Here is a 27636-nt window from a genome sequence, read left to right on the forward strand (position 1 = left end):
GAATTCTTTAAACGGTCCTTCAGTTACCAAATTGGCTACGTGTACAACGGTATTCCAAACTAAATTAAAAAAATGAATGAGATTAGTTTTAAGTACGACTATAAGAATGTTTTGTGGAAGCAATAAACCAAATAATACATTTCAGATCTCTAAGTTGTTGAGAGTCCCCATTATTGTTTTTCTTCAAATTCTGTATTATAGGCATATTCCATAATGTTAAGCATGTGTGAGGTTAAGTGGTAGAACAAATCAGTAATTTTGAATTATTGATTTGATTTTCGCCTTCGCCCTAGGATCATTAATGTTCCAAATGTAAAAAAAAATCTATATGTATCCTAGATTGACGGAATAAAGACACATTATTATTATTGTTATTATTAAATATGCCTTTATTGTTTTCGTATTCATTGGTTCACCGTGTATATGTATATGTTAGCAGTTTTTTTTCCTCTGAATACAAATTACTCAAAAAAGGAATTTCTATCTAACATTCAAGAAGTTAACATTATTTTCTTCTACAAACATTTTTGTTTGGAGAAGAAAATATTGTTTATTCAAATTAAACTTCTTCATTTTTTGGAAAATCATCATCTCCATAAATACATCGAATACATGCTGTCTATGATCGAAGTCACTGCGCGGAAAGTAAATAATGAAAAATAACCAGTTAGTGAAGCAAGCAATCATTGCCCACTTTGTGACTCAAGGGAAATCTTTCTGATACTCCTATTAACTCCTCATCCGAAATATACCTTCCTCAAATGAGTCTATAATCCAGATAAATGTAGGAATGAAAAATATCTAGCATCAATAATATTCCATTTGGGGTTGAATGAACCTCAAATACGAAAGGGACAATACACCAAAGAAATCACTTTAACAGAATTCATTCAGATAAATTACCCGACAACTGTTTCTCAGCTATCAAGATTTGATGCAGATCCACTACCCGTAATGGTCTTCTTCCATGGGGGAGGCTGGTTAGCTGGGGGTGGCAATTCCCTCTGGTATGGACCCGACATCTTCCTTGACAGAGACATAGTCCTTGTCGTTACCAATTACAGATTAGGTAAGAGTTAATTCCTCATAAACTGATTTTTGATAGTATGTATAATGTGGAAAAGTGTAAGAGGGGACATTTTGTATGATATATATTCTGTTTTCCAGGCTTGCGCCTGGATAACAGCGTTCAAAAATATAAAAGTATTGTTGAACGCTGACGATGAAACTCTTAGCTCCTGTGTTTTTCAAGGACACACATGCGTTAATAAAAACTTTTAGAATTACACATTTTCCCGTTTACATACTGTAGATTTTTATTCACTTGCCACTAAGAAGGTAAACTGAAAAGTGGACAATAAATAATAGTTCAAAAAACTAAAAAAAAACACGCTTTAATAGCAACATAAACTGAAAAACTGATAATGATTCGAAACTAATTTAAGATTGTGTTCAACATCGATAATAAGTTATATGGCTTGATGTAACTAATGACTTTCAATAAGTCTGAAATCAGAATAAATCTATTTACAAAAAAAATTGTTGTAAAATAGTGTGGGGTGCTAAATATCCATTGTTGAAAATACTTGGTTAGGAGCTTTTTGTCAGATTGAAGCCATAATAAAAATATAATTTAATGCATCTCACGCTTTGTAACAACAAAATTAATTTTTTGTTAATAGATTTATTTTGATTTCAGCCATATATCTACTCTGCATATAAACTGGGATATCATATTGGTGAATATGACTATAAAATTATATTGGACATTCTCAACTTGAATTCTCTGGTGCATAGAAGATTAGAATCAGATCTTACACCAATTCATAAAATAATAAATTCCCCGGAACTTGTCGAACTTATAACTTTTAATGTGAATCCAAGGAGAACAAGAAATTCGGAAATCTTCAAAGTACCCTTTTGTCGCACCAACTATGGCCGGAATGAATCTGTAGGTAGAATTTTGGGACTTGCAAATAAATACAATGTAGATTTAGAATTTTTTAATTCTTCTTTCGAAACATTTGAGAGGACTGTGAGAAGATTGTAAATCATCAACTTATTTTGACGATTTTTTTTATTTCATATATTTTTTCCTTAAATCTAGCTTAGATTACTTTTAAATACATAGGTGTGTAATTCAATGTTTATATGAAAGTAGCTGTTTCAGGACTTTATTTCAGTTTGTGTCTGAGAGTAACTTCTTTGCATGGTCAACACATCCATGTATAGAGTTACTTATTTTCCAATTAATTTCTTCCTTCCTTTCTTTGGAAGATTCCCTCATCCTTTTTTTGTATCAAGATAGAGTAGTAGAAAGCCAAAAACTTTCTTTCCCAAAAATTAATCACTCCTAAAAATATAACCCCTTCAATTCAAATAGGTGTGAACTTGTTAATTACTTTATAAAAAATAAGCATTGACGTAAATTGCCGACTTATTATCGATGTTGAACACAATCCTAAATTAGTCTCGAATTTGTAGAATTAGAAAATACTGTAGTACGTAACCAAACCGTTATTGTAACACCTTGACATGTGTTTCGATCACCAAGTGATCATCTTCAATAGGAAGATCAGTTTGATCTTCTTTTCGAAGTGAAAAGATGAACCTTTAAAAAAACTGTTGAATTTTCATGACACTCTACTCATAAGTTTGTCAGTTATTGTCTTAAGAGATAACACTAATTTTGTTATTTTCAAAACAATGGATCAAAAACAATTTCGTGTTTTCATTTTACACTGTTTCTTGATCGGAAATATACCGTTCAAGCGAAGCAATGGCTTTAAAAGTGTCATAAAGAGTCCGCTCCATCAAAAACAACAAATGAACGTTGGTTAGCTGACTTCAAACGTGGTCGTAGAGACACCAAAGATGCAGAACACAGTGGACATCCAAATGAGGCAGTAACACCAGAAATCATTAAAGAAATCCACAAAAAAGTTTTTAATGACCGAAAAATGAAGTTGAGTGAGTCAGCTGACATTGAAAAGATACCAAAAGAATGTGTTGCCTTTATATTGCATGAGCATTTGACTACGAGAGAGCTGTGTTTAAAGTGGGTGCCGCGCGAGGCTCACTGTTGACCAAAATCAAGAATGTCTTGATGATTCTGAGCAGTGTTTGGCCATGTTCAAACATAACGAACCGGAATTTTTGCGTCAATATGTGACAATGGATGAAACATGGATCCATGACTTCATTCCGGAATCAAAACGATCGTCATATGAGTGGAGAGCAACTGATGAACCTCGTCAAGGGGGTCGCCAGCTTATGACTAAGGGGGGGGGGGCAATGGAGCAATATTATGGAGGATAAAAAATATGAACGCATGGTACAGTTGAAAACATGAAGCGTTACATTTTGGAAGTCTTTGCCTCGATGACGATTGTGATAAGAACGAACGGTTCTGATATCAATGTATAAAACTTCACAAGCCCTCGACAGCACAATAACTAAATCAAACTTTTAAACACAGTTATAATTATTTATTCTAACAAAAATAATATTCAATTAAAACATAACCTGCGGGGATTTTTTTGCAAAACTTTCAACCACTTTGTCATTAAAATTATTTAGGTTTTTATTTATTATAGCTCTGTGTACACTTATCATTGCCAGACCATTAAGGCGATCTTCTGCCATGGTGCTTCTCAGCCATGTATTCAGTCTTCTAAAGCTGCTAAAGAATCTCTCTACTGTACATGTCATGCATGGTAAAGCGATCAAAATTTTTAATCCTTTTTCCGTTTCGGGAAAGAAGGAATTTGTTTCTTTACGGATATCAACAACTGTAAGATTTGTTAGATTTAGCCTATCGTGCCACAATTGCTGCCAAAGTTCGATTTCATTCTTTATGTTCAGTAAATCATAAAACTGGGCAATAGATTCACAAGTTTGTTTCAGATTTTCAGTTGTCATCTTTCGCATCTGCGCCGGGTGTAACTTAGATAAATGCGAATAATAATAATAACAATAAAGGTCTTTTATTAATTTTCAGTTATATTCATACATGTGAACTATAAAAAAGTAAATGGACGAGATTCACTATGGCAATCGGTACCGTTCTTCCACCGTGTTTTCTTCAGCAAAACGTACTTCAAGGAAGGTGATAATTGAATCCAACTATGGTATTACTAAAGATCTCTTCCAGTATTCTGAAGGGCTTTCTGCTGGGTGATTGCTTCTATGACGTTGTTTCCTCGTAATACGCGGCATTGATGTAATGTCCTCCTCCAGTCCGACTTTCTCCGCAACAGCAGTAGCTTCCTTTATGATTTCGTCTGTCACTTTTTCCGGATTTTCACGGTGATTTTCAATTAAAAGTAAAATCCTTTTAACGTTTTCCGAGGCTTTGACCACGCTACATATTGGAGTACGTTGACAACGGGTTCCATCAAAGCCGAGTATTTGGCTATCAACATAATCCCGAGAATAAAAGAAATTCTGGAAGTAGCCGCATGCAGTTGGAAGACACTTTTCCGAGTTGCACTATTTCCTTACCGAGATAATGTTTGTAAGGCTTCCAGAATTATTGGAAGATTTTCTTTAAACACTCTGATGGTTTTGTGTTTCTCACTCAATCTTGTCTCGCAAAGTCTGGAAATATTAGGTATCAACTTCCTCCTCAAAACTGATTCCCGAAAAAAGTTTAAAGTATCTTCGGTGGTCCCCATAGCATTTCCAATTTCAGGAAGTGATTTTAGATCATTGTTCGTCGTAACAATAACTTCTACTTTAGGTATGCCGCATACAAATTATACAAAACTAACGTGAACGCTGGTGGACAGCTGTCGTAGAAAGAAATGCAATGCACACAACACACTTGCACACAACAACGCTTTGCGGCTAGCTGCATTTGTTCTCTAGGGAGGGGTAACTGCCCCCCCCCCGTTGGCGACGCTCTTGAACCTCGTCCAAAGCGCCCGAAAGCACAACAATTGAATGGAAAGATACCGAATCTTGAGACTATTTTGAGAAGGAAAATACCATCAACAGTGAATATTATATAGTGTTATTGGAGGGTTTGAAGGTCGAAATTGTAAAGAAATAACAGTATATGGCAAAGAAAATAATGTTTTTTCATCAAGACAACGCACCGTTTACAAGAAAATCAAAACAATGACAAAACTACATTCATTGCTATCAAAAAACAAGTTGGTGCGAAAAAATATTCACATTCTATTATGACATTCCATACATCTTAAGGAATAAGGAACTCAAAAATCAATACATTCGAGTACTGAATGATGATTATATTCGGCAATGAACAAGACATGGGTTGTCGAAAAGTTCACCTTGAAATTTGGCGTGGGAAAAGTAGTAACTCTCCTTGAGAATAGTTGATACATCATATTATTAACATCATATTTTCAATACAGTGTGAGTTATGTGAAAAAAATGTTCCCAATATTTTAGGTGTTCTATAATGAAAGTTTATTGTTGACAATAGCTTTTACTCGGAAGAAAATACAATTTCTGATTCTTGAAGATTGAAATTAATTTCGCTATGAAATTCAACACCCAGATCGCGAATAAATGTTTCTCTTTTCAGTGCTATATTATTCAATGCATATTCAGAGAATATTGGACTTCTAATTTTAGCGAACGTTATGATTTGACACTCATCAATGTTTACCTCTAACAAATTATTTCTACACCATACGGAAAAGGTCCGATATAAACAAGTTGAACAGCAGTGGGCCCATATGGGATCCCTGCGGTACCCCTGATGGACACTAAGATGAACTAGACTTCTGTTGCTCGTCCAACTCGTTCCATTAACAACTTCAAACCTCATTTTCAAACTTCGTCTCTGTATACAAGCAGTTTGTATTTATATGGAGAAAATAATTTCTAATTTTCCAAAGGTGAAACTCTAGAAGGTTCTAGTATCGATGTTTTCTAGAAAAGACTTGACGAATCGGAGGTTCAGGTTTGTGTATTCGAAGTATGCATTTTATTTCAATTTTCAGGTGCTTTGGGATTTTTAACAACAGGAGATGAAGTCGTCCCAGGCAACAATGGTTTGAAGGATCAAAATTTGGCTTTAAAATGGACGAAGAAAAATATAGCAAAGTTTGGCGGAGACCCCGAGAGCATCACTATCTTTGGTGAATCTGCCGGAGGAGCCAGTTCACAAAATCATATGTTGTCCCCGTTAAGCAGAGGTAATTCCAATTCAAGTTGAGATCATTTTTTTTTTTATTTTTAACAAATTATGATTTCATTGTTGTTGGCCACGATCACTGTTGACCATGATCAGTTGTTGGAGGTATTGAATAAATCAGGAATACGATGCAAAACACTACTACTTTTCAGAAGTTATTTGAGTAGCAGAAGGCAAATAGTGAAAGTAAACAATACTCTCAGTTCTGAAAAAGAAATTACTTATGGTATACCACAGGGTACTGTGATTGGACCTACATTATTTTCATTATATATCAACAGCCTACTTACCATGAAGATAGATGGTTTCGTTTACAGTTTTGCAGATGATACGGCCATAATATATACTGATGATAATTGGGAAAAATTGAAAATGAAAGTTGAAACCCAAATTAATGTATTGAAAGACTGGTTTGATCATAAGTCACTTACAATCAATTTTGAAAAAAAAATGTCTACCCTTTGCAAGTTACGAAAATCAACTACCCAACTATAATGAATTAATAATAAATAACCACGGAAAAAAATAGAAGTCCTAAGAGCAGACCATATTAAATACCTGGGAGTCACAATTGATTCACATCTCAGATGGAATGAACATATTAATGAAATAACTGAATCATTGAGATGTTTATTGTATAAATTCAAGTACTTGAGATCCGTTCTCGATATCAATCACCTTAAAATAATATACTACGCATTGGTACAATCTAGGCTCCAATATGCCATACTCAGTTGGGGTGGCATATTAGACATCCACCTGAAAAAAGCTGAGATATTACAAAAAAAATGATTAAAATTATGTACAATAGAAAGAATGACTACCGCTCTAATTATATTTTTAGAGATTCAAAGCTACTTAATGTACGACAGTTATATATGTATAATATAATATTGTATATCTTCAAAAATAAAACATCTCTTCAGTAAATCGGCCATGATTATAATATTCGCACTAAAACAAAAGGTAATGTACAGCTAAACGCAACAAAAAAGTCAATTGGGCAACACTCTTACAAATACCACAGTGCAAAAATTTTTAATTACTTACCTGATCTGTACAGAACATACATTCATAAAATAAATAATATTAACCTGATGAAAACCATCTTCAAAAAGTATGTATATAATACTAATAGAGATATTGTTCATGATATACTCATGAATAAATAAATAATCATCGTTTGTACTTTAAAATAAAATATCTACGTTGTCATTGTTCGTTCATACTCATTTACTGATAAATGTATTTTCATTAATATATATATATATATATATATATATATATATATATATATATATATATATATATATATATATATATATATATATACCTTTATTTTTTTAAAATTTATCATTCATTTGTGTCCTTTAGTCTTAGTATAATATTAAATTTTTGTCATCGCCTTGTTTAAATGTAGAATCAATTCTGCACATCAGTTATGCATTGCTCAACTGAAGAATTCCCACGCACAACTTCGGTTTTAGTGGGTTTCTCCATGTTTGTTATTATATTATTATTATTATTTGGAAACAAACCTTCAAATAATAAATTCAAATTCAATTCTTCGTAAATAATATTTCATGGATGTTCCGAATAAACGTTATTATTTATTATTCGAAACGCCATTAAACTAAAAAACATAAAATAAATTAAATTCAATTAAGATATATCAACGATTTTTCAAAAAAATAGCAGAAGCCTAGTTGAGTGGGTAGTGAAAACCCATATTGAAACTCACTAATATAGCTTTCTGTGAGATTTTCATCAGTCCTGCTTGAGGAAGATATAATAAGATTTTTTGAAGACACCGGAAAATTCAAAACACTTCAAATTAAGATTGAAAAAATTAGCTATAGACACTTTATTGCTCCACATTTCAAAGTAGAGTTCAGTACGAATGGTATTTTAAGCTAACGTCTTTACTGGTATTTCATATAAATTGTGCTTCCATATATAAGCAGTAATCACCTTCACGCTGAATCTCGGTGATTTTTATAAAATTTTTGCTCAAATAACCCCATACGACAAAATCCATCGAGCGTTCGATTGAAGGAATGTTTTTTTGCCAAAATTTAGCATTTTAGGGTATAATCAGCATTTCTAATGGAAATAAATATGAACTAATATGACAATATGACTTACTAATCTTTTGTCTTCACTGAAAATATCTTGGAATTTTAACCTCTTGAACACGTATGCAGTTTGTACAAAAGCGTTTGAGCCTTGAATTATTGTGCTGGTTCTTCTGTCTGAAGAATACAGATCACAATTCTTCGACATCTGCATATTTTCAAAGATATTTTGTGTTCGATATGAATATTTATCAATATAACATGAGATCTATCAACATACACACTATCAACTGATATGAAATTTTCTATTAGTTCAATAAACTACCATATACTATCAAAAGTTTCAACAAACAACCATTCAAAAATAAAACAATTCCGACATAGTATTTTCATCACAACTTCTACCAGAGTATCTTTACGTTAAAATAAATTTCATTACTTGCCAGGTCTCTTCAAAGGAGCAATACTTGAAAGTGGCACAACATTGTGTCCTTGGGCGTTCTCAGAAAACAACGAGGGCCTCAAGAATTCCGAGAAATTAGCCATTGCTTTAGATTGTCCTACCCAACCTAGAAAAGATATGGTGGAATGTCTGAGAAAAGTCGATCCAGTCACTATTATAGAACAAGATGAAATCTTCAAGGTGAGATTCTTGTTTGTTGTTTTCAATTTCAATATATAATTTCAATATAGTATTCATAATTGAACAAATTTGCTTTCCAGAATGAATTATCGATATTTGAAAAAGAGCAACAGAAACTGTAATCATTATTAGTTTATATCATTATTAGTTTATGATATGTAGGGTATTCTGAAACACAGAAAGTTTCGACCAGAAGGGAGTGGAAGTTAACGTAAACAAAATCTGGCTACCTGCATTCAACTATACACAAATTTAGCCAATTAATTTGCCAAATAAAAACGAAGCCACGCCAATCACCGATGGAATGAAGCCGGAGACCGAAACCCGGGACAGAGTAGTATGAGCAGTAAGGATAACTAAAGCACATCGTTAGTTGGCTTTGGCTAGCCCTACCGCAGTTGAGGACAAAACCTTAGGCATAAAAACCTACAAATCACAGCCAACAAAGGCGAAAAATTGTTTCACATATACATTTTTGTTTGTGAAAAACTGAAGGTTCTTACCAAAACTGAATCGACACTGGAAAAAATCTTGAAAGAATGCCAAAAAGAAATTAGAAAATGTTGCTATTGATTCCAGATTTACAGTCAAAGAAAAAGTAGAATAGAATAGGGTTACCTAATGATACTCAGATTTAATTACAGTAATCAATAAACTCCAATTTGAAGTGTATTTGTAAACAATTTCAAATTCTATTTTATATGATAATTAGTGTCTCTCGACTACAGTATGAGAGCATTTTCAACTTGATTTTCATTCCAAGGTATGGGACTACGATCCAATGATACCCTTCAAACCATCAGTGGAACCAAAACATGAAGGTGCTTTTCTACCTGATCATCCACTCAATTTGATTAAATCCGGACAAAGTATGGATGTACCCATAATAGTTGGGTTGAATACAGAAGATGGCAGTTTGAAAGTAGCAGGTAAGGAGTAATCTTCCCACGCACCTCTCGAAACGCGTTTTACTAACCAAGTTGGCATCATCAGGAGATGTTCTATACTGAATTTCAGCAAAAAACATGAAAGGATAGTAATTAGCTTGAATAATGATGGTGTAGCAAAATTTAGTCTGGAAGAGACAGTATGGAAGAAGTGTTTGTTAATGTGCAAATTTTTTGCATTGTTGAAACAAATCTGGAGCTTGTGAAATCCTGTACTGAGCTCAGCAATGTGTTTTCGGAAAAATATTCCATGAAATAACAAAATATTATTCCATAGTAATTTTCAGAACAAGGAAAGTATGAATCACAATTGTCTTGTGTATTAATGGCAACAACGCATATAGTCTATTCGAAAGTTCAAATGCAGAGACATTCTACGGAGTTCAATAGTTTTCAGGAGAGTTGATCACTGAGGTTACATAGAGTGGTTTAATTAAGGAAAGGTTTACTATTTTATAGCTTGTTTGAGTTACGTTTTGATACTTAAGAAATTTCGATTAAATTTTCAATGACATCAGACAAAAACTTTTTTCAATTATACCAAATTCGTATCTTTCACGATTTCCGATTCTCCCATTCTGGCCCTCCTTATTCTGGACGAACGGTATCTTGAGACTTTTTCATAAAATATCGTTATACAGATTACATAGTAGTTAATGGACTATCGCTACCGATGAAATTATATGAATTGTTTTCTTTTCAAGAATATCCTACTTCCCAAATTCCTTCAATGAGTGAATCAAACTTGGGTTGTGAATCACAAGTATATATCACTTAGGCTTACAAGTTTGTAATTGAAGAACTCTCATTGTTCTTGGATGTCTGCTAAAATAGATATTCTCATTCAATTTGGTTGTGTTTCTTTGCTTTTTTATTTTCACGAGTTTTCTTTTTGCCTGTTTCCTGAGGTATCAGGTTGAGTAAAAAATTTTACTCCTGAGGGGTTATCATGCTGATTTTGTGAACCTGCTAGAAGTAGTCATTTGTAATACACAGGTTTGTAGACATGAAGACATATGATAACATAGTATACAGCAAGCGCCAAACGTGATGGCAAGCTCGCCTCCATGCGCACAAAGTCATTTACAATGTAACCCCCACTAAAGCTCTTGCAAGACAAACAAATACTCTGTACATTACTTGTCCTCCAATGCGGTTGGCTTTTGGCATTGACTAAATAATTCGTGTTGTTTCTAGTCATCAAGAGTGTATCTTTATATAATATTTTAATGAACTGTACTATTTTACCTATAATACAAATGAAATATGAAAAGAAATTACATAGAACTCATGTTCCATTTACTACCCTAAATCAAACTAATTATAGCTACTACACTGCCAGAAAGAGGTTTATCGTAATCCAATAGTAATTTAGTTGGGAGAGTCTATACCTGCGTGATCGCTCGCCATCACGTTTAGCGCTTGCTATATGTACGTATGTTCATATATTGTTGTTGCCATTTTTGTAACTTTGGTATTTCCTTGATATCTCCTTGATACGGACGACCAGGATGCAATATTGAAAAAACTGTATTTCCAAAAATAAAAATTGATTTATTGGAAAAAATCTGTTCTTCCGTCAACCAGCTGTCGCCATCTACGAACGACAATTCTCAGAAGTTGAAACTTGTGTGAGCAAAGGATTAACAAGGTCTTACCTTTTTGATACCTTTCAGCCATTTCACTTTATATTTCAATTCATTTTTATTGAGACTCTAGATAATTTTATAGCAGTAGGTATCTTTACTTGATTTTCCTGATAAAATGAGATGTAACGAACTTTTGAGTTGAACGTAGTCATAGGTATTACATATAAATTCCAAATGACTAACAAAAAATCGAATTATTTTCAGGGTATGAAAACTTCAACCTTACTAGTGAGTTTGATGAGAGATTTGATGAACTTGTTCCTATATCATTCGGGTTTGATAGATATGTAGAAAATACTGACACCATAACAAGGAATTTGAGGAAATTCTATTTTGGAAATAAAAAGATAGATTCATCGACTATTGGTGATGTTGTGAATGTAAGTAGAGTTGATCAAAGTTGTATAACATATTCATCTGGAATGTAATAGCTTTGATAATTCATTCTCCAATGATTCGAAAGTCATGATAACAGCCTACTTTGTCATTGTTCAGTACTTACTTGTTTCTGAAGTATTTAATCCTAATCAGTAAGTTAGGAACGCAACGAATAAAAATAGTCAATCGCACCTCCACATTGTGTTAATCTCGACATTGAAATGCTGCATCCTTCAATTTCTGCTTGAATCAGGGTTCGAAAGTAAGCTTTCCAGTGGTATCAAAATCAATGTTGGCATTTAGTTCAATCGTAATTCAATTAGTGATTGTTCCATCGGGTAGAATTTGGGTAACCACTATTTTCATGTGATTTTCGTTGAGAATTTACTTTGGAACTAGATTGTTCATAGATATTTACCAATCTTCGTGAATAGTTTGTTTCAATTCACATATAAATTGGTTGGTTATGAATTTATCATAAAATAACTCATTGTTATCATATTGGAAAAAATGTACCTGGCGAATTAAAAAATAATCCAACTCTGATCGATTGGCGTTTCTACTTTCAGATATTGTCTTAGAGGGATTCTACTTTCTCAATTACGATTGTTTTCTACCATTACATCAGAGAAGTATGTGCTCTATTTGAATATACTGCCACGGAAATACTGAATAAGTTGAAACCATATATTCATTTTTTTTATTACTGAGTATTTTAGGAAAAAAGTTATTCTGTGTGAAAAATCAACAATTACTTCTTTCTTTCCTTTATAGGTTTCCCACTTTTTTATATAAAGAGTAGGAGTAGGAAATCAAAACCTCTCTTTCCTGAACAAAACCCGAACAGTTGTATACGAGGTTCGTCAAAAAATATTAAGTTTACCAGAACCTTTATATGCCATTGCATCATGAATGCGTTCATATATGCCATTGCATCAATTTACAATGGAAAAATAGGTTTTGCAATTTTTCACCAAAATTTAATAATCTGTGAATGAATTTCAATTTTGGTAATTTCCATAATGAACATTGATCTCTTTAGATCAATATATATACGAAAATGTATTCATTTTCCAATATTTCTATATGAATAATTGAATTTCCATTAAAGAGTTGCTCCGAGAAATAAAAAATATTAAATTAGCGATATTTTCATGTCTGGTCAACTCTTTTCAGTTGTATTCAGTGGTACTGTCGGAAATTACGGTAATTTCTGCCTCTTTCGATAACACAGAGTCATACTCTTGTGCGAGAAATGCGTGTGTTTTCGTTTTCAGAAGTTCAAAGAGGTGTTGATGAGGAGTAGAACAAGGTGTTTATGACCCAAAACTCGAGAAGTACATCTTACAGATGATACATTTCCAAGTAGGTTAGGTTAGGTCAGAAGTGAGTGGGTCTATTCGACCCTCCACCGTAACCCGCAAGGGTTTATTGTGACTCACACCTATTCACACTCGACCAAATAAACCCAGCTTTTTAACGAAGCCGATTAGTTTGTATGGTGAGTGGTCTTTCAGGTCAGATGGTAAGAGTACGGCTCTGCCGAACTCTAAAAACCTGATTTGATCCCCAGCGGGGCAGGCACAAAGTATGTGCTGTGCTGTTTCATCATTTTCCAAACAGAGGCGACACACACTGTCTCCCGACAGTCCGAGTCTCTGATGCATATGATGATTCAAATGAGAGTGACCTACAAGACATCGTGGTTTATCCCTACTGTAGTCCAACAAATTTTTGCTGTCAAGCTTCGAAGGGTGGATAAACTCTTTGGAGTCAGCCAATCCTGGAAGGTTCTGCGAGAATTCCATAAATTTTCTTGCCATCCACGTGTTCAATGTTTGTTTGGCAAAACCTAAAGCGATGGTAATGACATGTTCTGGTATGATGAAGCTGCTTGCAGCACCCTCCTTTGCAATGGAGTCAGCAGCCTCATTGTCTTCCAGGCCAGTATAGTCAGGAATCCAGCTCAGACACACTCTATTAAGTCTTCCTATCGAAGAAAGTCGTTTTTGACAATTTGCTACCAATTAGACGTTGCTCGGTAGGAGCTAAGAGCTTCCAACGCCGCTTGACTGTTTTATTGACTTGTGTATGAGATTGGAATCTTCCAATATTTCCGCATACAATTTCCATGTGAGTTACATTTTATAACAGTGTACTTTCATATATAACGTTTTTTCCTTATTCCGGAAGTTCTTAACATTGAATTTTTTCCCAAATATACTTCACTCCTGAGCAAAATTATTATTTTTTTGACAAACCTCATATAATAATGAAGGAACTTGATAACCAATGGTTGCGTTTCAGTTTTTGGTTCTTGCATGTCTTTTGATTCTTCATGGAAGAAACACTTTTTTCTAGAATTTATAATGAAAACGTTTTCTATATGGTTCCAACTGTATGTGACATATTATAATTATAATTCTGTAAGCATGTTTCCGGCCAATATTTCTCAGTAACCTTCCAAGGAAGACTCTTTTGCGATAAAAATCACCAGAATATCTTTAGGTAATTTTCCTCTGAATTTTGGAGATATCCGTCTCGTCACAAGGGGAAAACCATGAAATTAAATAAAATCGATATTTAGTCTCCATTTTTTTTCGATACCATTTTTATAGTATTTCCTGATTGATTCATAGTAATTTCATAAACCACACCTCACGATTTGATTTCCACAAACTTTATTCGGAAAATATATCACGACATGTAACGCTAACACAGTAGCTTCCTCAACAGTGATTTGAATACCACAAGTTGCTTCTTACGGTAATATTTATATAGCACACATAACTACATTCCGGACTACTATTCTCCACTCTGAATTCAATATTTTCTGACAGAAGTGAAATTCTTTGACCTAAAATCTCAATTCTATATCAGATTACATTATTGTGATAATTTTCAGCTTTATACTGATGGCTGGTTTCTCAAAGGTGCCGATGACGTGGTGAGACTACAGACCAAGTATTACCAGAGCCCGGTGTATTATTATCTATTTGGGTACCGAGGAAGTACTAGTATGACAAAAATTTTCAATGGAGGAGACACGGACTACGGTAAGTATCCATTTCATGAAATTATTTTCTTGAATCAGTTTGCGTCGAATAGATCGACTAACATTAGCGCTACCTACTGTCAATAAACTGATTTTTGAGTGTGGGGCAGGTACAAAGTGCCTGCCTAAATTTTTTAGTGAACAATAATCCACTCCCGATCGGTTATACTAAATGTACCATTCAGTCAGGAGGCTCTCTTCTGATTTTCATCAGGATGACTTTAGGTTACTGCGCTAGAATATGCAACGAAATGGGTATAACACCATTGACCACAAGACTTTGAGGCAAATGGTGTTCTAAAATGACCCATCTTCCTTCTCGTATCGCATGTATATTCTTGTTTCAAAAGATATGATTTAAGTTTGAATGCAGAACAGGTTGCTTTGAAAAAATAATCAACAGTCCGAGTCTCTGCATATGATGATTCAGACGACAGTGACCTGTGAGAAGGCCTGTTAGATATCGTAGTTCATCCCTACTGTAGTCCAACAACTATTTGGCATCAAGTTTCGAAGGGTGAATGAACGCCTTATAGTGAGCCAATCCTGGAAGATGTTGTCAAAAGTCTTTAAATCTTCTTGCCATCCAGGTGTTCAATGTTTGGCAAAACCTAAAGCCATGCAAATGACAGGTTCTGGTCTAATGAAGCTGCTTGCAGCACCCTCCTTTGCAAGGGAGTCAGCACCATAGGATGTGTGATTCTAAGCCCCCCCACACTTCGGAAGGGGGCTTTAGTGAGTGAATGAGTACACCAAGACTTTCGAAGAAAATTGAAGGTACTGAAATTATGAAACCTTCTGAGATGGGATCTGGTTCATCTATAATAAGTAGTAACAGCTATTTTCGTAAATAAAGCTCTAAGCGCTGAAGCATTATTTGTAGCAAAAATCAAACAGATATCAAATATACCTGATGACTGTTTCGAAAAGTAATACGTGTACTAAAAAATATATATTTCTTGTAGTGTCACTGATTTTGAAGGCGATGAAGCCACATCGATGACTGTGTGTCGGTTTATTGACTTTTTTGAAATAAATTTATTTTGGTATCATCTTCGTATTACCGCAGTACACAAACTGATGAATGGGGTGAATTTAAATAACTTTTTTCATTCTAGGAGTATGTCATGCTGATGAGTTACAGTATCTATTTCCTCTTGGAGATGGACTGTTTCCAGATGTTCCACCTTCCGAAGAGGATAAACGAACTGCAGAACTTTTAACAACACTCTGGGCAAACTTTGCAAAAACCGGGTAAGTTAGAACAAGATGATGTAGATTTCGATTGTCAGCTTGATGAAGAACTGAATTTGCTGGGCTATAACAAGTGATATTATTTTTTCTTAGGACTTATTGATTGTACTTTTATTGTTTTGCATTTTGAGGAAATCGGAGTTTCAATTTCTGAAAATATTGGCAAATTTGAAATCTTTGAATGAATAAAATAAATAAGACTTAAAATATTCGAAGTTGAAGAAATACTGAAGTATGAATGTGAATTCATATAAATACGGGGCCTTACAAAATACAAAACCCATCAAGGATGAAAACCAAAAGAGCATTTGTGGAAAAACAGCTGAAGTAGAAGTGAAAAAATGGAATTGAATCAGAAATGATATCTAGAAAACAAAACATTGTATCATGACTCAAAAAAAGTGCATATTGAGATTTGAACAAATGTTAGTATTCTTAAATGAAATATTGAGAGCACGTAAATTGAAAAAATACCAAAATGAAAATATTTCGAATCAAAATTCACACATCACACTTGTAACCCTTGTTTGTGAGTCAGTGTACCTTTCTTTTTCCTAGTTCAGAGTCGACACATATTATTGAAAGTGTGAAAATTCATTAAAAACATTTAAAAAACTGTAGTCGAGAATGTTATTTCACACATAGCCCCCGAGAATGAAGCAAATCTGTATCTGTAGAGTAGTATCTGAAGCAATAAATATGAAATCTTGGCAAAAATAATAGTTTTCCTACGATCCTCCTGTATTTCTAAGTGATTGATTTCTGGACCCGGGTCTTGATACTTCACTGACTTTTTTTCCATATTCAGTTTCTCAAAATTGATTTTCCATCAGCTCTTTCCATTGTTTTGTTCTTATGTTTTACCATTTTACCCAAATCGATAGTCTTGAATTTTGAGTTTGTTAATACTCTCAAGCAATCGAAGTATGGTTATCGAATATTCAATAATAACTCTCTGAAACCAATTCAATTTTTTCCAGAAACCCATCGCCTGAGGTAACCGATATCATTCCCGAACTATGGACTCCATACTCCTTGAAAAATGAGAACTACTATTACATCGATGAAAAATCAACGGAAATGAGATCTGGAATTTACCCAGAAAGAATTCAACTCTGGAGATCAGTGATAAATGATCCAGTAACTGATTTGAGAATTGAATTATAGGTTTATTAATTTGATTTTTCTTATAGGTTTCCAATAAATTGTAAAGGGTATCCCTTAAAACCCAAGAACAGCATGTGTATCTCACTTTATGTACTAGAATGTGTTTTTTTACAAATATCTCAGGAAATCGAAAGCAACGGTGCAAATATAAATGAATGTTATTCTATTTTGTTATTATATGCAGATGTCATTAAAACTTTGAAATAACTTTAATCAAAATGTGTTATTTTTACAATACGCGAAGCCAATTTATATATATATATATATATATATATATATATATATATATATGGGTAGTCTTGACTGACTAGTTAAGGAGAAATACGGAATAATGTTGGGGATGCAGTCAAAATTGCTGGGCTGTTGTTTAAAGAATACTCTTTGTTATATGGTCGAGCTTTCGAGAATGTTTATTCCCTTTATCAAGACATCTACAATAAATTGATAACATTGAAGCAAAATTGTAAAACAATAGATAAAAAGTACTTACTAACTTGGGGTTATAGTAAAAAGTCGAAAATTTCACTGAGAAACACAAACTAGTCCTTTTCATTATGTAGAAAAGTGTCACACATTAAATTTTTATGGTTTAAAGAAAAAATATATATAAAACTTATTCAGAAGTAACATTTAGAGGATTTGAAATTTTAAATTTTATTTTAACGGCCATGCATGGCACTTACTAGTGGCGTGGTAGCAACTAGAAAGAAAGGGATCAGGAAATATTTGCAAATTGATAGTTGACATTATGACATTTGAAGTTTAAAATTTTTGGTTTTTTGGTTATACTGTCAATTTTCATGACCACCAGAGAGCTTCGCCTGGGCTGTTTTCTGTAAAGCCTTCGGCCACCAGACAATTGTACCATAAGTGATCATTGGTTTGACAATCATATCATAAATCCAATGGATTTGTTTGGGACCGACACCCCAAGTTTTACCACAAATTCTTCGACATGTTCATAGGGATAGACTGGCTTTGTGTAAAACTTATTCCAAGTGAGGGTTCCAGGTGAGTTTTTTATCAAGAACAATGCCGAGATATTACACTTCCGTTCCAAAAGGAATGACCTCACCATTGTGGGAAAGTGGCGTTAGATCGTCCTATTTTCTCCTACTGGTGAAGGTGCTTATCACAGTTTTGCTGGGGTTGACAGACATCTGCTCCATCAGGCACCAACTGTGAACAACGTCCAACGTGCTTTGGAGGATATTACAAGCTAGGTAGATGAATATCGTATTCATTATCAGACAATAAAGAACATAGAAAAATAACAACCATTTTTGGTTTTCTTTCCTTCCTCAATTTGAAACATATAAAATATTTAATGATGATCTCTATATGAAACAACAAAACCTAACCACACAGAAGAAAGAACAAAAAATACATTTATAATAGAAAATGTACTTTTGGTGGAAGTTATATTGGTGAAACTTCAAGACAATTAAAAGTGCGTGAGAATGAACAACGAGATATTAGAAATAGGCATTCAACAGGATCAGAATCCGCAGCGAAAGACAGACAACGAATATTATTCGGCGGTTGATGTTGAAACTATGATTTGCAAACTTCCTCAGGATCCTCGTTTATTTTTTATACGTGGATTGATTCTTTTATCGATCAAATAGATGGTGTCTTCGTTAGGGGGGATGTTATCGTCTTCACTCACCCAGATTCATGAGAAGTGAAGAGAAATATAGAATGTAATTCGGGAAATTTACCAAGAGAAAAGAAGAAAAAATAAGTAACTAATTCACTATACGTTTTTTTCTTTGGTACTCCGTACGAACTTCAAATTGAATAGTGATGAATTATTATACAGCAGATGTGATCAATTGTAGTACATTTCCTTTGAACACGGATTTATTTGTATTTCCATTACTGGTTTCGGCAGAAGGTCATATCAAATTGTGTTCATTTTGGCAAATACGAACATTGATTTAATCCTACTAATTGAAAATCCTCGAAAAATAAGTTCTCTGAAATTTACTAGAAATAAATTCGGTAAAATCAACGATAATTTTATTTTTCAAAAGAGGCTTCAGAATGAATTATCTATATCGACTCCTCTTGTGCGATCAAGAAATTTGAAGGGAAAATGGACTAATTTTCTCAAGAGTAAAATTTGTTTCCTTCTCACTTGTTCTCGAAATGTCGCTCGCTTTAGTTTGTATAACAATCAACTATTATTAGTTATATTATTAATAACATGTGCAGTAAATTTGGTAAGACAGTTTTTGCTATCAGAAGAATTAAAAAATAGTAAAATAGTGCGGCACTTGCAACATATCACTCACTTTTTCATTCAGTCCTTAGGTATGGTATAATCAATTGGAATAATGCATATTTTTGCCCTTTTACGAGAACGGATCAACCAATTTAAGTTTTTAAAATGGGGTTGAGTGAGGATTTTTAAGATCTTTAAAATGATGTGTTACAAGATAGGGAATGCCATTTAAAATTATTAAGTGGGGGTAGCTAGGGGTAAGGGGGTTAAACCTAAAATACCACTGGCACTGGTTTTAAACTTCCCCCTTGATATCTAAATTGCCGTGTTTTTTGCCTACGGCAAATTCTTCCTGCTAAACGAAGTACTAGGGGTGGAAAGTTTTGAAATGAAGGCACTGTATAATACGTTAGCTATGTGATTTATATTTTGTAAAAGCTCATGGCTTTACATTTTTGTCAATTCTTATGAGAATTTTCTCGTGTTAACTTGTATTTTTTTGTAAATCTACAAGCATTTTTTTAAAACTATATTGACAAATCTTTTTCTCTCAAACTTATTTTAGAAACTGCATTGACGTGTCAAAAACTGTATTTTTTTGAGACTAATAAAATTATTATTATTATTATGGCTAAAGTGAAAAGAACTCGACAGATACGCGTTCTATTTATCATTCCAAGTAGCTAGTGTGTATCGAAGTGGATCGCAGCAGAATATTGGAAACAGTACACGTACAATAGCGGGAGAGTAGCTGGTTGGCTAGCATGTAAGATTCGTTCTTTTCATTCAGTTGACCACCGCTATGTGAACTGTGGTGCAAGCCTGACGGCTGGACGATTTTCACTGCTTATCGTTCAAACCGTGCTAGGAGTCGCACGTCAAAAGATAAGACCTCGTTAATCGCTGCCGAAACAGCCCGACAAATTTACCGGGCATTTGGAAATAATAGTGTCGAACGCACTGTTCGACGATGGTATGCGAAATTTCGTTACGAAAATTTTAGCCTCGAAAATGAGCTTCGAAGTGATCGGCCCACAATAATCCTAGACGAAGTTTTGCTCCTGGTGGAGGCTTCCCATCACAAACAATGCGTTGGATGGCGAAAGAACTGTGCGTTAGCTCTCATGCGGTTTTTAATGGTTTAAAATGTAATGGAAAGATCACGTTTCTTCTCTTTTGCTCGCGGAACAATGTGTGATGGAAAGTGGATCCTCTATGACAACAGGAGACGTTTAGGATAGTGGTTGGACACCAATGAGCCACCCAGGCCCTCCCCAAAGGCGAAAACCCACTAAAAATCCATGGTTACTGATGTTGGTCAGTCGCTGGTGTTATTCACTATAACTTTCTGCAACCGAGCCAAACCATCACATCAGTGTTGAATAGTGAGGAAATCGACTTAATGTACCTAAAATTGCATAATCAGCAGCTGGAACTGGTCAACAGAAGAGGTCTGATTCTGCCCCACAACGGCTGCCCGCACGTTTCACAAATCACCGTCCGAAAATTGAACAAATCGGACGTGGTAATTCTGCCTCATCCACCATACTCCCCAGACCTCTCGCCAACCGACTACTATATTTCAAAGCACTTTTATAATCAGACCAGGCAGAAACGGCCTTCGTCGACTTCATCAAACCCCGAGTACGCAAATTTTATGTTGACGGAATTAATCGACTTGTTTTAGGTTTGCAAAAGTGCATTAATTCGAATGGCGCTTACTTCGATCAAATTCAATGAGCATTCACTGATATATTGCAGTTCAAACTGTGATTTAGTAAGATTCAGTTGCTCCCCGCATAAGTAGAAAAGACACTATGACATATGATGTTCCTGGATTCGATTACTAAATGTTCTGCCAATTTGACCAATATATACTTCAGGAGTTAAGGGTTATCAACATGCTGTTGAGAAAAACGAAAAATTTTACATACTTCCGAAGACTTGCTAAAAAAACGTGATTTACCAAACTCGTTTAAATTTTTTTTAACACTATTCTAAACTTTATGCAAAGAAAAATTGGTGATGTGGGAGATCCAAAAAAAAATAGTTAATAAAAAACTTACATAATACAACTAAAAGTTAAGTTCGAAAAAATTACGTTGCTTTTTATTTGATAATCATATGAGTGATTTATATATCTCTAATAAGGAGATATGTTTTGTTTTGAAAATTATCAGTTGATCCTACAAATGAATACATTTTGATTCAATCACTTATGAGAACAAATAAATATGCTATTAGTTATGCAAAGGAGCAATATTATTTGGATTCCGGTAATAAAACTGTCTGAGTACGATATTTCGAAAATGATTTGAGAGCATATCTAATCAATCTATCCAAATCAAATACTTACATTTATTTTAAATAAAACGCAGGCGTCCATTCTGGATTTAATGCAATCTCATGCACACGTTCAGACATGTTGCCAGATCTTTCATAAATCATTGTATATATAGAGTTAGGAAAAATACAAATTATTTTTTATTTTACGATCCATTTTTTTACAGTGACTCAAAGTGACGTTCAATATATTTGAAAAATATAATGAGAATAGACACATTCAAGGATCTTTCGATATGATTATTGTTTACAGATCACCTTCTGGAGAAAACTTGTAATAATTTTGCGATGTGGTAGAAATTTACCGTGTTGAGAATATCTATCTGCGTCTCCTTGAAATATTTCTTAGATCTTAAAAACTCATTTGTGGGTCTGACAGCAACATCAAAAATAATTTCCAGAAATGAAGTCTCTAAGAACAGCTTTGGTTTCGTGAAAAACTAACGTAGCAAATCATATCATCATACATATTACAAAAAAACAGTAGCAATAATACTTATCCATAGTTGACCTAAATTTTCTTGTGTTATGTTCCAATCTCTGTTTTGCATCTACGTTTTTTCAAAAGTTTACTTGATGGCAATCTTCATTTTCAGAGATACTCATTTGTCAACAATTTGGAAAATACACCCTTTTTCCACAATCTTCGAAATTTTTCAAAACTGAAGTATTGAAAAATATTGGTTTAGTAATAAAAATTGACTGAGACAATAGTTGAATAAACCAACATTTGAAACTGAGTCGTACCACATTACAATTATTATCAAATAGTCTATTTACAGATCAAATTACACAGAATCTTGTGAACTTTCCATGTTCAACATCTCTCCACAAAACAAATGATGATTTATGAATAACTATAATCGAATAGAAAATAATAGAAGTTATACAGAAAAATATTCAAAACATGTTTCACTTTACTGGAACTAACGATCGTTTATGAGTATTTATGTCATAGGTTCAATCATTTTTACATTAACCACATAAAAAAGTAAGATCAAGTTTAATCGTTATCTTACAATAATTTTGTCTTTTGATGAAAATGGTCAACAAATTTTTGAAGTACAAAAGCATTATGGTACTTTTTATTAAAGTTTTTTGTCAATTTTCGATTTGAAAATTGTAAATAGTTTTGATATTACTCACTTAAATTTTTTTATATCACCTAAATAAAAAAATAGTAATTTCCCGTCTCAAAAGTGGCAACGTGGCACTCCACCCAGTGCAGTCAGATGTTCGATGTTCCTATCTTGTTATATGTCCGCCTCAGTACGAAGTACGGTTTTACGCGGATGGGAAGTGTAGTGATTCTGACGGAAGGATTCTTGACTTAAATGTAGATTTCTGTTCTCTCCTTCATAGTTGAAAGGATTTTCAGTGGTGTACAATGTATTCCCTACAAGGATCGAATAGTTTCAGCAAGGTGAGTGAATCTTGTTGGAAATCTGCATGAAATAAATAATGTTCAACATTTTTTGGGAATATCACTTCATTTTGAGGTTATGTTTTGACTTGTGGGTTTTAAATTTGAAATATTGACCGGGAAACTGCAAATTAAATTGGTAGTTCCAAACCTAATAATCAACTGAACAAATTTGTGTCTTCCTTACACTTATTTCATCATTTATTGAATGCTTATTCAATGTCATTGGAAATAATTGTGCAATTCAATAAGACTTTTCAAGATATTTTTGTATTATGACTGTAAAGGTTCATTGCATTGCAGATTTCAATAACCAATTTTACTATGAATTGATGCAATGGTTTTTGGAAGATTCAACTGGTTCTATATGGAAATTCTAGTTATTGGTGGCACAGGATGCAAAACACAAATATGAAAGCTGTTGGGTGGTTTTACAATAATCACAATGGGTCAACGATCAGGCAATTTTATGGAAAATCGAGATATAAAGTTTAATTGTTATTCGTATCGTTTTAACAGAAAAAAATGAAAAGTGAAAATTGTGTAATCAGGTTGATAGTGAGATATGGTGGAGGTTTTAACAATGATATAGATAGATTAAACTCTAAATAGTATGTGTAGTCTAAGTATCTAGTTGCTGATAACATTGTCCAAATATCCCACCTAATGTTACTGTTCCGAGACTTATTCAGTCTATTATTTTTCATATTTTGAACAAATTGCAAATTTTTGCTTTGTGGGGGTAATTATAGTTCATGGTATAAGCTTATTGTTTAAAATTACATAGATATTATAAGCCAGTCACATATTCAGGGCGTGTTTCTGATGAATTACACACAAATCTGTTTGAAATCAGCGTTTTCTGGTTTTATGTATTCCCTGGGGGAAGGGAGGGCATTTGCCCCCTCTGACCCTATGCGTATGGCAGCTATGAATCGGTTTACTTACTTGAATTTCTTGAAGTTCGGATAAATCGAGTATGGATAAATAATAATTTGAATGTTGACATTATTGTAAAATGTACAGATTCTGTAACATCTACAATATCTTCGAAAATATCCACATCTACGAAGAAGTCGATTGCTTTGAGATATGCTCGAAGACATATTGAAAATTCATTTATTAATGAGAAATCAACATTTGGTGTCCATTTTATGTTTGAGGGACTGAAAAGTTGCTCAGCTTAATTTTTCGTAGAAAAATGTTGCATTTAAAGAAAACATTCACAATAATATATAAAGTTCTAAGTAAACAATACAAGTGATATAATGAATAAAATATTTAAATTTCAGCCTCAAATATTTTTACCATCAAAGAAAAGTCATGATTTGGTCTTTCTTGTACATTTAATCTGCTAACAAAAACTTTTTTCTTGTTCACCAGAGCTGCGATACTTTTCTTGACGCACATTTCACAAAATGAGTTGGCTTTAGTAGGAGTGGATGTAAACTAACTCTAATTTGAATCATCATCTGATTCGAGTTTATAACAAAATGAATAGTTAGTTTACAATACTCGTGACATTGTACTTGGTTATTCAACTTATGTTCTTTGATTATTACATAAAATAACGATAATGATAACATATATAGAGCACCTTCAAAAAGTGTAGTGAAATTTTGACAAGGATATAGGAAAACAAAAAACTCACACTCTTTCTGACACACTGATAAACATAGTTCAGATATTTTTTAAAAATTATTCTCACAACCACAGATGTATTTTGATTGGCAACAAATTCGCAGAATCATATATTATCGATGATTATTCATCATAAAAACACCAGTTACTTCAAATTTTAAGATAACAAAATCGAATACCGTAGAGTTTTAAAGTAAACATCAGATATGTGAACTTTATTATTTTTAATTCAGCAAAATTCTAATAACAATAAATAAATCTCCCTACGCTGAAAATGATCGGAGCATTGAGGTATACTGAATGAATTTAATATACAGGTCCGTTTTCGTAAATCATTACTATATTTCAACACAAAAAATAATTCTGAGCTCTTACTGGTCTTCGTCCGTGCTATGTAGCTACTTGCTTAGGTTGTCAATACTTTGTTGCAATACATACCTTAGTGTACGTGTTAACATGCAATCAGTTGTTACCACAATAATAAGACGAAGACAATAATAAAACATACGAAGACGTCTGTCTTACGTAGTACAAATATTGTTTTGTATTCCTGATGATGTTTTCCTAAAGTATTCATGTTGAAAAAAATCGATCTTTATAGAAAAAAGTTATTACCTCGTTCTCTCGTTAATTCCCAAACTGGCAAAATCATTTTTCATTTTTACACAGGGTAATCATTCTCGATGATTTATTGAAAATTCCAGGTCTGGAAAATGATATTTGAAATTGTTATCTTGCTTGAAACGAACACATTTTTTTTCAAAAACCCTGTCAACCTAATGTTAGAGAATACTGTAGATGCTTCGAGAATGTTAACTGGTAGAACTCATTTCACCAAATCAATCACTGCATTAATGCAATCAACGATTGTATCGCATACGTAAGATATAAGAGGTTTTAAAAAAAGCGCAAGATATCTCCAGGGATCTGGAAAAATACCAGATGAAACAGAATACAATGCATACGTAAAATATAACAGGGTTAAAAAATCGCAAGATATCTCCAGGGATCTGGAATAATACCAGATGAAACAGAATACACCGCATGCGTAAGATATAATAGGTTTAAAAAAGCGCAAGATATCTCCAGGGATCTGTAAAAATACCAGATAAAACAGGATACAATGCATAGGTAAGATATAACAGGTTCAAAACAAGCGCAAGATATCTCCAGGGATCTGAAAAAATACAAGATGAAACAGGATACAACACATACAACGCATACGTAAGATATAACAGGTTTAAAAAAGCGCAAGATATCTCCAGGTATCTGGAAAAATACCAGATGAAACAGTATACAACGCATACAACGTATACGTAAGATATAACAGGTTTAAAATAAGCGCAAGATATCTCCAAGGATCTGAAAAAATACAAGATGAAACAGGATACAACACATACAACGCATACGTAAGATATAAAGATTTAAAAAGGCGCAAGATATCTCCAGGGATCTGGAAAAATACCAGATGAAACAGAATACAATGCATACGTAAAATATAACAGGTTTAAAAAAGCACAAGATATCTCCAGGGATCTGGAATAATACCAGATGAAACAGAATACAACGCATGCGTAAGATATAATAGGTTTAAAAAAGCGCAAGATATCTCCAGGGATCTGTAAAAATACCAGATAAAACAGGATACAATGCATAGGTAAGATATAACAGGTTCAAAACAAGCGCAAGATATCTCCAGGGATCTGAAAAAATACAAGATGAAACAGGATACAACACATACAACGCATACGTAAGATATAACAGGTTTAAAAAAGCGCAAGATATCTCCAGGGATCTGGAAAAATACCAGAAAAAACAGGAAACAACATACAATAACGATACAATAACGTTTTTGAGTGTGCAGAATGCTGCTGTTACTGTAAAAAATGATTTGAGTTGATAACAAAATCCACTAAGATGCAGACACCTATTAACTGATAATTATAATTTTTATGTATCCAGTTATCCGTCAAAATCTCAAATAGAAGTCAGCCTTTTACTTTTAAATGGTAATTACCCTGTAACATTTCAACATTTTAACATTTTCCATTGTTGAAATGTTCAAAACAAAGCTTGTTTCAAAACAAGCTTTGAGATGTATACCTACCGATTCAGGGATTTTCCATAATTATATTTCTTTACTAATGATGAATTTTTATCAGTGACAATCTTTGGATTATGAAGAATTGTAAACGTAGAAAATTAAATAAATATCACCTGCTAATTATGGGAGGTTAACGAAATAGTTTATTTTCAATAGATTTCTAAAAATACAAGTCGTTATTTGGGTTTACTATATTTTTGTTTTTACATGATCGAAAGTGCATAACATTTTTCTCCTTTCAACCTCATGCTGTTTCATTTGTTTAAAGGAGAGTATATGAAGAAACTCGATGTACAGAAACGCCTGAATGTACTCATAAGTAATCTAGTATACTATCATCGCAAATTGCTTTTCTGAAACGGGTGGTGATGAATTTGACGCAAAAATGCACCTGCATAAGGTTTCTATAAACCCATAGCCAAAAAATCTTTGGAACAATTCTGTACACATTCCAATGCGACATATCCGTTTCCTCAAATGAAACAAGATTTTCAACGTCCTCTTTTCTTTTGGCACATTCATTTGTCATATTTTATTTAGTGTATTTATTTTTCAGTATAA

General features: G+C 33.4%; 2 protein-coding genes across 3 annotated transcripts in view; both read left to right on the plus strand.

Annotated features, from left to right (window-relative positions):
- LOC111506182 (esterase E4) overlaps positions 1–17556 on the plus strand; it is a 40973-nt gene extending 23417 nt beyond the window's left edge. The window contains exons 3-11 of one of the 2 annotated variants that reach the window (XM_023161187.2): positions 922–1069; positions 5976–6170; positions 8691–8887; positions 9651–9816; positions 11688–11863; positions 14767–14917; positions 16035–16170; positions 17151–17310; positions 17364–17556. In XM_023161187.2, the coding sequence (XP_023016955.2) occupies positions 922–1069; positions 5976–6170; positions 8691–8887; positions 9651–9816; positions 11688–11863; positions 14767–14917; positions 16035–16170; positions 17151–17310; positions 17364–17381 (1347 nt within the window). In that variant the 3' untranslated portion in view covers positions 17382–17556. Of the gene's footprint in view, positions 1–921; positions 1070–5975; positions 6171–8690; positions 8888–9650; positions 9817–11687; positions 11864–14766; positions 14918–16034; positions 16171–17150 lie in introns of both variants that reach the window. The other variant, XM_023161186.2, reaches the window with a different exon arrangement.
- A 5613-nt stretch (positions 17557–23169) lies between these two features.
- The window catches only part of pico (ras-associated and pleckstrin homology domains-containing protein pico), a 477116-nt gene continuing 472649 nt past the window's right edge, over positions 23170–27636 (plus strand). Inside the window, 1 exon segment of the mRNA XM_074169549.1 lies at positions 23170–23330. Within this exon segment, the coding sequence (XP_074025650.1) occupies positions 23295–23330 (36 nt within the window). The 5' untranslated portion in view covers positions 23170–23294.

This window comes from Leptinotarsa decemlineata, unplaced genomic scaffold, assembly GCF_025532065.1.
Source record: "Leptinotarsa decemlineata unplaced genomic scaffold, Ldec_3_MD MMD2_P_RNA_scaffold_5, whole genome shotgun sequence".
NCBI classification, from domain to species: Eukaryota; Metazoa; Arthropoda; class Insecta; order Coleoptera; family Chrysomelidae; genus Leptinotarsa; species Leptinotarsa decemlineata.